Source organism: Pteropus alecto, unplaced genomic scaffold (genome assembly GCF_000325575.1).
Source record: "Pteropus alecto unplaced genomic scaffold, ASM32557v1 scaffold239, whole genome shotgun sequence".
Taxonomy (NCBI): domain Eukaryota; kingdom Metazoa; phylum Chordata; class Mammalia; order Chiroptera; family Pteropodidae; genus Pteropus; species Pteropus alecto.
The window spans coordinates 13,365,639-13,375,407 of NW_006494613.1; the positions used below are offsets into that span (position 1 = coordinate 13,365,639).

Genomic DNA, 9,769 nt, shown 5'->3' on the forward strand with positions numbered 1-9,769 from the left:
TCGGTGCCCCTCGCCCCCGCCCCCGCCCCCGCCCCCGGCAAGCTGCCGGGTCGGTGACTCACCTGCTGGCCAGGTTGAGGAGCCGGGTGGTAGTAGGCTGTGGGGCAGGTTGCAGCTGCCACAGGGTTGGGCAGATACTGGGGTGCTCCATATGGCTGGGGGTGATACATCACCTCCGCACAACTCATGGCAGCCGGGGCATTTAATCAAACACAGAAACCTGCGTAGCTAACACCTCATGGGGTGCGGGAGACATCGTAAATGACCTCTGTCTCTGCTCCAGCTGCTACTGCGGCGAAGGCGGGTCCTCGGCGGCCGCGGGCTCCGCGCGGGGCGCGGGCTCGGGAGGGATTGGCAATCAGCGGTGGCCCGTGTGCAAGCACCTTCATCTTCAGCCTCTCCGGATGTCCCCTTGCGCGCTCTCATATAGCGGCTTGGGGACACAGCGGCCCGCGAGGCGAAGGCATGGCAGTACCGGGCTCCGGCGGGGGCAGAGGCACCCACGGCAGCGCCAGTCACAGCCGCAGCCCTGGCCCAGGTCAGGCAGCCCTGGGGAGAGGAGCTCTGGTTTGCATAGACACAATACACGCCCCGGGCTCGTCCTATCACCAGCGCTGCCGGCTGGGCGACGACCGGGAGGCAGGGGCAGAGGGAGGGGTCGACCCGGGAGGACCGGAGCACTTCGCCTCCCCAGGCTTTGACGCCGAGCGCTGCAAAGTTCCTCCAACTCTGTCCGCGGCGGGCGGGTCGCCCAGCAGGGGGACCCCGGGAACGGTAGGCTACGGATTGGAGCGAAGTTTGAAGCCCTCTCCGCCTCCCAGCCTTGGGATGGTGGTGGGAGGGGAATGGTATGCGAGAGGCTCCGCGCCCTCAGAGCTCGGCTGGTTCCCACCCTGTCTCAGTCACCTGGCTACCAGGGCGAGGCTTCCCAACCCCAGGGAGCTTTCACAGGGAACCCTAACACGGAGGCGAAGGAAAGCTGAGTGTACAGAGAAGCAAAACAGAGCAGGCACAAAATAAACTGGGATATTCCCTACATTAACTATAAACATAAGTGAAAGTTAACTTTATTGCAAGTGCGCACATGCCAGGAATGTAATACAGTTTTCTACAAGCAATCTCCGCTTTAAGTTTACTCCTTCATAGTATGACATTCTTGTGGGATGTCAACCTTTTCTGGCTTTTCCAGCCTGGTTCCACGGAACAATAGACAGTACAATCCACGAAACTATTTAAAGGTTTCTCTGTTAACAAGTGGTTTATATCCCTCTCCAAAATGAAAAAGAAAATCTGTTGTAGAAATTGCTATATAGTCAGGCAAAGCAAAAAAAGATTTATACTTATTTTATAAATAAACTCCAACTCTGACCTTTAACAACTATTTTTTCTCCCCATATATAGGTATCTCCCTTTATGACAGAATAATCTCCTTTATTTTCACAGAGACTGTCCTTTGCCAGAGGAAAAATCAATCTGGATGTCAAATGGACTGATGTTGTGGACTGAACCAAGCCTCTCGCTCAGATCCCTACGTTGAAGCTCTAACCCCTATGTGACTATATTTAAAACGAGGCCTATAAGGAGAAAATTAAGGTTAAATGAGATCATAGATTGAGGTCCTAATCTAGAACTTGTGTCCTTATAAGACAAAGACATCAGTGATCTCTCTCTGTGCTGGCATAGAGGATAGGCCTTGTGAGGAACCAGTGAAAAGACAGTCTACAAGCCAACAAGAGAGGTCTTACCAGAAACGAATCTGAGGCCACCTTGATCTTGGACTTTTAGTTTCCAAAACTGTGAGAAAGTACATTTCTGTTATTTCAGCCTCACAGTCTATGGTATTTTATTGTGGCAGTGCTATCAGACTAATGTAGATATATAGTACTAATAGAAACTTTTATGTAAATATGTATGTAGGACAACACAGACACATGCATACATAAATACATATACACTCACACATACACAAACTCACACACTTAAACACAAACTATAATAATTGGATAGGATCTCTTTGCTACTCATGACAGCTCTTATTCACTCACTCATTTCTTTCATCCGTTGAATATTAAAAGTACACATATTAAGGGCTTGCAGAGTTTGAAATTTAAATGTACTGTTTGTAGTGGAGCAATATTCCTATTAATCAGATACATAAAAATTTATTTAAAATGTTTATTACTGCCTTTTCCAAAATTAACATTCCCCGGTTATATCCTTTTCATGTGTTCCAGATTCATCTATTCAGATTCCCTCTAGATGCTCCACATAGATGTCTCATAGGGACGTCAGTGATAACGGCACTAATATTTTTTCTCACATCCCCAACCTGATCCTCTTCTCTTAACCTACATCTCAGGTATCGAAACTCCCATCCACCAGTTGCTGAGCTAGAACTCTAGAAATTATACAACACTCCATCTCTCTCTTCATAGTCCCCAAGTCAGGTCTTACAGTCCACTATAATCCTAAGTTCACTCAGTATCTTATACTCAGACTCCTGCAGGAGGCTGCTACCCAGTTTCCAGGCCTCAAGTTGAGCTATCGAGACTCTGATTCATTCTTTACAACATATCTTTCCACTCTTTTCTGTCCTAGCCACTGCAAATCCAACAGATCCATGATGTTTCACTCTTTTAAAAAATTTTACAGTAGCCCCTCACAGTCTGCAGTCTCATCCTTCAAATTCTGCCCCTGCCTATGTCACTATTTCTCACAACTGACCATTCAGCCATCTGAATTGAGAACTCCCTTTCTAGGGAGGAGCATGGTGTCTGCTCTTCCCATGCCTTTTGGCACAGGACCAGAACATCTGCATTAATACCCCTCTCCCCACCTTCTTCACTTGTTAACTCTTTGTTCTCTTGCACAGCAGCCTCTGAAGACCAGCTTCGATGCCCCTACACTTGGCAACTCCAGCACCCCATGAATACTGCTCTTACCATACTAATAAACAACCACCCGATTTGAAATGGCTTATTTGCTTGCTTCCTCGACATAACCATGGCGGCTTGAGAATCTCAATCTTATAATATCTGGCTTAATAAACATTCAGTGAATAAATAAAGCATAAAAAAGGGACAAAAAACTCATAGAGGAGCTTACAAACTCATCGAGGATTTAAGCACATATGAAATAAGTGAAGGCTCTCTTTTAGGCTTCCTACTGTATGTTAAAATAAGGACACTGTGGTATGATAAACTTTAGGACCTAAAGTATAAAGTGATTGAATTAGGCCACAGAGCTGGTTTGAGAGGGCAGCTCTTCCTCATAACCAGACCTCTTATTTTAAGTACTTAACACTTTTCACTTTATCTTTAAATAATATATCTACAGTTGATTATTTTTGGTATAATTATGTGTTTAATATCTCCTCTACTAGATTGTTGCAGAAATCATTTATATTTTGTGTAGCCGACATTTAGAAGATATTTAATATATATTTGTTGACTTAGAAAATAAAGCCAGAACTAGATACAACATGTCCATCCCCACAATTTCTGCATCTTCTTTGTGCCCTACATGGCCTCCAGTATGATTCAATTATTTATTGTATGACAAAGATGTAGTTCTTGGATACTAATAAGTCATGGATTCAAAAGTCTGGAGGTATTTGGCAGAATCTTTCTATAATGCAATACTTTTGTTTTGACACCTCCCTTCATTTTTATATTTTACTTATGGCAGAAAATAGAGAATAAAGATAAATTCTGCCCAAAATTAGAATCTAGAAGTATAGACATAGTAGAGGAAGAAAATAATCTGCTAAAGGCTGGAATCTTTGTTTGCTTATTAACAAAATGTAGTATAATTCCTGTTAAGGAGAGTTAAGTTGGACTTCTGGTAGGAGACCAGATGTACTTGACTCCCTCCAGGTAGATGTTTAGGGTTGCAGAATGGAAAAGAATCAAAACGATCATCTAGTCTAAAACATCTTTCAAAGATTAGCAAACATGTATTCTGATTAAAGTCTAGGGAACTAGACTTTAGAAAGAACTGGAGGCAGAACTAAACCACAGCCCCAGGTCTCTTGACTCTTATCACCCTATGATAAGGATATATAAATAAACACATATGTGTATTAACATGCATACACACATTATATGTATATATACATATATGCACCTATTCATATATATTCATTTAAGCATATATGTATATATGTATATAAATATCAGAAAGAAGAAGTTTTAGATTAGGTTATCCTTTGTTCAACTTGGAGTTGTGGAAAAAAAGTGGGCGTGGCAGGGGGAATGTAGGTCAATTGCATTAACAATAATGAGTCACCCAGATCCAGAGAATGCCATCTGACTACTGGTGTACTCATTGTCAGGTCTATTATGTAGAGATGTCACAATCACTGGAATAAAATGGGAAGAAACTTGATTATTTGCACTTCTGAGCTAAAGTTCCTCAAATTTCACCCTTTCGTCTCTTCTCCTCTCTCACACTGCTCTACCTCTTCTGATTCAGTCTTGATGGAGAACCCCATACTACTCATCAGTGTTTATCCTCCTATTCTTTTCTGTCCTAGATACTGCAATTCTAATAGAATAACAAAATTACCTTATATGTTTCCAACTCTTCTGAGTCAGAGGTTTATGGTCACTACATTTTTGGCCTTACCCACTAAATTTCCCAGAATGTTTATAATTTTTTCAGCTGAAATTTAGCGAAGTAAACTCTCCAAACAGTTTTATTTAAAGAGGTAAGTTGAAGTGGATTTTCTCAATATCTTTTGAGATAATATAAGGCAAAAAAAAAAAAAAAAAAGAAGAAGAAGAAGAAGAAGAAGAAGTTTTGTTTTCTTTGTTGTTTTTTTGTCTTTAACTTGGTCTCAGTGTAAAGGAGCACATGGGACCTGCAGTGCTAGGCTTGGGTCGTCTGCACAGGGAATTCCCAGGTCTTAGGTACAGATGCATGGTTATACTAGGCAAAATAATAACCACCCCCAAAGATGTCCCATTCTAATCTCTGGAACCTATGTATATGTTTTATTTTACATAACAAGAGGGAGTTAAGATTGAAGATTGAATTAAGACTACTAATGAGTGGATTTTAAGATAAGAAAATTATCCTGAATTATTAGGATGGACCCACTGTAATCACAAGTGTCCTTTTAAGAGGGAGGCAGGAGACAGAAAAGTCAGTGTAATATTGATGTAAAGTGAGAAAGACTACGGGTCTATCGATTATCCTGAAGATGAAAGGTAGACACAGCCAAGAAAGACAGCAGCCTCCGATAGCTGGAAAAGGCACAAAAGTGGGCTTCCCTAGGGCCTCCAGAAGAAACACAGCATTGCCAACACCATTTTAGACTTCTGACCTTCAGAACTGTAAAGTAATACATTTGCATTATTTTAAATTGCTAAGTTGTGGTAATTTGTTACAGCAGCAGTAAGAAACTAACATAATAATTTAATGGAGGAGAGGGTACCAAAGGAAGGGATTTGCGTGATTGTGTCCTCTATGCCATACAGATTACTATGAAGAGAGGCACAATAGGACGAGGGCCAGTGAGGAGAACTCTGAAGCTCAGAGACCAGGGATGAACACTGGTTGCCTAGATCTAAGGGTTGTACCAATAATACCTATGGAACAGATGTGAAAACAGAAGGTCAAAACTCACATGTAAAGCAATAAAATCTCTTTATTCAGTTGTCCTTAAGGATCATCTGCCTTAAATGGGCTCTCCTCAATGCCCGGCAGCTTTACTATGTTTCTGAAGTGTCATCTTGCAACTACTGCCTTCTGTCTTCGCTGTTTTCAAATCTCCCACCTTTCTCCACTTTCTTCTTTTCCATTCACTATTCAGGCCATTTGCAATCAGATTTCTGCCCCATCACCCACCAACGTTTATTAAGGTCACCAGTAATATACGTGGTAAAAGTTTGAAATTCATTTTTTTAAACTTTATCTCAATTAATGCTTCATAAATTTTGACATTACAGATTAATCCCTCCTTAAAATTCTCTCTTTTCTTGGTGAACTTCCATGACATCCTCCTGTCTTAATTGGTTTTCTTACACTTATTCTCCCTCGCTTTCCTTTTCTATGTTCTCTACTTAAACTCTAAATGTGAGTTTCTCAGTAGCTTAGTCCTAGGTCTTTTTCTCATTTTACTTTATCCTCTTACCCTAAGAAATCTCATCCATCTTCAAATCACCTCTGTATGCAAATAACTTATAAAGATTAGCCCAAGATTTCCAGAGTGGGGATATATCTTTTGTGGAATTCTGAAGTCAATAAATAAAGCAAATGAAACCACATGTGGCCCATATTATTACTGAACATTTCTTCAGTGCTTACAATGAACTGTATGTATATCTCCAGTGTGTCAGTAAGTTCAACACAGACTGTTTGGTCTCTAGCATTGAAAAGTCTACCTGTTCTTGGGTTGACCACCAGATCAAATATTGGTTCATATTTAGGAGCCATGTCTTTTTAGAAAATACTAATCTTTAAATTCTAAAATCATACTCAAATTGTCAAGATATACACATAATGTGAGAGAAATGTGAGAATTTAGACCAACTCAAGTAATAATAGATTATCTTCTATCTTACACTTACTGTGGGCTAGCTCAGTGTCCACTGAGTTGAATGGTAAATATGATGCTTCTTTATCGTAAATCCTCTCTCTCCTCTCTTTCTGCTCTGTCAGCTTACTTCCACAATCTACTCATTTCCTACTGTCCATTCTGCAACTTTGTTCTAGAACATGTCATTCGTTCATTTGCTCCAGTACAAAAAAAACCCTCTGCCTGTGTGCACTATTTACTAAGATAACTCTTCCCTCCACTCCCTAACTAACATCTAGGTCTTAGCTTAGACATGCTTCCTCAAAGACAATTTCCCAATTTAAAGTACACCCTGTCCAACACCCACTATTTCCACCAATAACAGCCTGCTCAACCCCTCTCCCACCTTCCTAGTGTTTGCCATATTTTGAAATACAGGCTTTTCTCAACTTTTTTTTTCCTTCTCCGCATTAAGATCCATAAAGACATAAAACATGTATGTTTCATTTACTGCTATATTATAGCACCTAATAGGTATTCATTAGATATTTATTGAATGAGGTAATGATTTTATATTTTATTAAAGGATAATTTCCTTTGGGATTCAGTTGTAGAGATAGGCTTTGTTTAAAAGCATATTTTTACTACCCAAAATATAGGTTATATACTTGTTAAATAATTCAAAGCATGTGCTTTTATGAGAGGATGAAGAATAATGAAGAGGGTTTATATAGATCAAGTGTTTATGATTTTGTGCTTTCATGGGGAAGATAATGATAAGAGGAACTCACATTTTATGAGGCTCTGTAATGGACCAGGCATTTATGTTAAGATTGCTTTTTCTCTCATTCATTCATTTAATTCTCACAATAATTCTATGACATAGTAGTTATTGTCATTTTAGATATGAAAAAGCTTAAGGTCAGAGAAATTAAATATTGGAATAAGTGAGTGGCTGAGGCAGGACCTAATCCCAGGTTTGATTCTCAAACATTTGTGTGTTTTTTAAAATTACTATTATACCATTTTATCTAGCAGAAAATAGACACTAAGTCTAATGACATGGTCTATGTATATATTTAACTTCACATATTTATGTGAAGAAGATAAGATAGATATACTAAAGAATTGACAAGGCTCAGAGAAAACTTCCTAGATCAATTATTTGTCTAATGAATCAATTTAATTAAAATTCCCACTGAGCCTGAGTTTCTAGCTTTTAAGAACTTATCTGGAGAGAAGTAAGTAGAAAACTTCCAAAAATTCCCATGTTTGGAAAAATTAATTGCAAGAGATTATAAAATCTTCAAATTGTTCTCTTTGGGTAGAATTGAGAAATTTTATGTCAAAAATACCTTTTTATTTAATCTGTTTCTCCTTTTGGGAGAATTTCTTTTATAATCTATTAAAAATAGAAGACCATTTTATATTACAAAAGAGGCCTTAATTTCAGAAACAGAGACTTTGAATGGAATAAAGAGTGACTAGAGAAGGCAGCGGGACAGGACAGCAAGCTGTGTAGGACAGCAAGTTGTGTAGGACAGCAAGTTATGTAGGTGAAAGTTGATTAGAGAAGTCACCAGAAGGTCAGAGGCTGGCCTTGCTGTTGGCTGACCAGTAATGTCAGGGTCACAATTGGGCCCTCAGATATTCGCATGAATAATAACAAGAGCACCAACATTGGCTTCAGACAAAATTCTGATCTTCGGTTTCTCATACCTAAGTAGAGATAGTCATATTCATAAGGCTTCTGTGAAGATTAATAAATAATGCATATTAAGCTCACAAGGGAAAACCTGATCCATGCTGAACTTTAAAATGTTAGTGTATTTGTTTGTCACAAACCTCCTTAGGCAAGCTGTGGAATAGATAAAAATCTGGAACAAGACCCATCATAGAACAACTAAAAACTTAAAAAAAAAATAACATAATAAGGGGCAGGGGTGAGGAGTTCTTTTTAAATACATGAGCCAATTATCCACTCCTGCGAATGCAAGGACAATTTTGGCGTAGGACATGTGAGAGTTTTGCATGGAATGTGCTTATTCTGTTTTGCATTATTCTATTCACTTCAGCCTGGTAAGACTTACTATGTAAGATTGTAACAACCAGCCTGTTCTCTCTGTAGAGTGTTTTATAAACATCCATGCAAGAATTTCTTGGGCAGTGTTTCTTATAGGATATTATTAGTATTCTGATTGGAGGTGGTTATTTTTTTTTTCCGATGATTTTCAACATCTAATAAAGTGGCCCCTTCTCTGATGTTTTTACTCTTCTTATAACGATTTTAGATTAGAGCACACAGTGCTAGTTACAAGTTGAAACCTCATTTAAAGACTTTGAAGATGAGGTTTCATCTATTTACAATTAGTAATGAGGCTATTTTTAATCCTCATAGTTTGGTTTGTAAATATCTCTGGTTGACACAGCAGAAACACATAGCAAATAGCAACACCTGCTTCACAAATTTCTCACTCAAGAGAAATTTGCCACAACTTTCTTTTAGTACCTCTATTTACCACTAGAATGTATTTCTGAAACAGCATGCTCTCTTTAGAGCTTTTTTTTTTTTTTTAAGTAATTTTGGCTGGAATTATAGGATTTCATAGTACTCCTCCTCTAGTATATTTATAGAGATTTAATAATAGAGGATTCCACATTGGGAAAGGTGAAATGAAGAGATGTCAAGACACTTTTTAGCTTATATTAAAAAATCAGCAAAGAGTAAGTACTTAACCATGAAATAGGATGATTTGTCCTCTTGGAAGATAGTGACAGACCATTAGTTTAACGTGTACCTTGAGTTCGTTGCTTGTTTCTTTGCTAGTTTTTCTGGTAGTAATGGCAGAGCTGGGCTAATTTAACTAGATTCTTTCTGTCAGCTCTGATAAGTGGAATACACTCATGTGAGGTCTGGCTTGGGTATGGGTATAGCTCTGTCCATGGAATGGAACAAAGCTAAGTAGGCCAGAGAGGATTAAGCTCTTCATCTTGGCATCACTAGCCCTGTGTTCTAACCTACCAGGCTAACTAGCCACAAAGACCAATTGGATTAATATATCACAGCAGCCAGAACAATCTGGTTTGAATTTATTTCTCATTTTTTAATATATTAGTTTTATAATTTGATTTAAATATTTTAGAATAAATGAAGCCAAAAGCTCATGTTGCTGTCATTCAGAAGAGAGAAAGCATAGAAGAAAGCTATCGCATACAACTTCTCCAAATCACTAGTCAGAAAGTGGCACT

General features: G+C 39.0%; 1 protein-coding gene across 1 annotated transcript in view; it reads right to left on the bottom strand.

The window, feature by feature from the left end:
• The window catches only part of VGLL3 (vestigial like family member 3), a 41,674-nt gene extending 41,480 nt beyond the window's left edge, over positions 1–194 (bottom strand). The window contains exon 1 of the mRNA XM_025042503.1: positions 63–194. Coding sequence (XP_024898271.1) covers positions 63–188 — 126 coding nt within the window. The 5' untranslated portion in view covers positions 189–194. The remainder of the gene's footprint in view (positions 1–62) is intronic.
• Between the last annotated feature and the right edge of the window lie 9,575 nt (positions 195–9,769).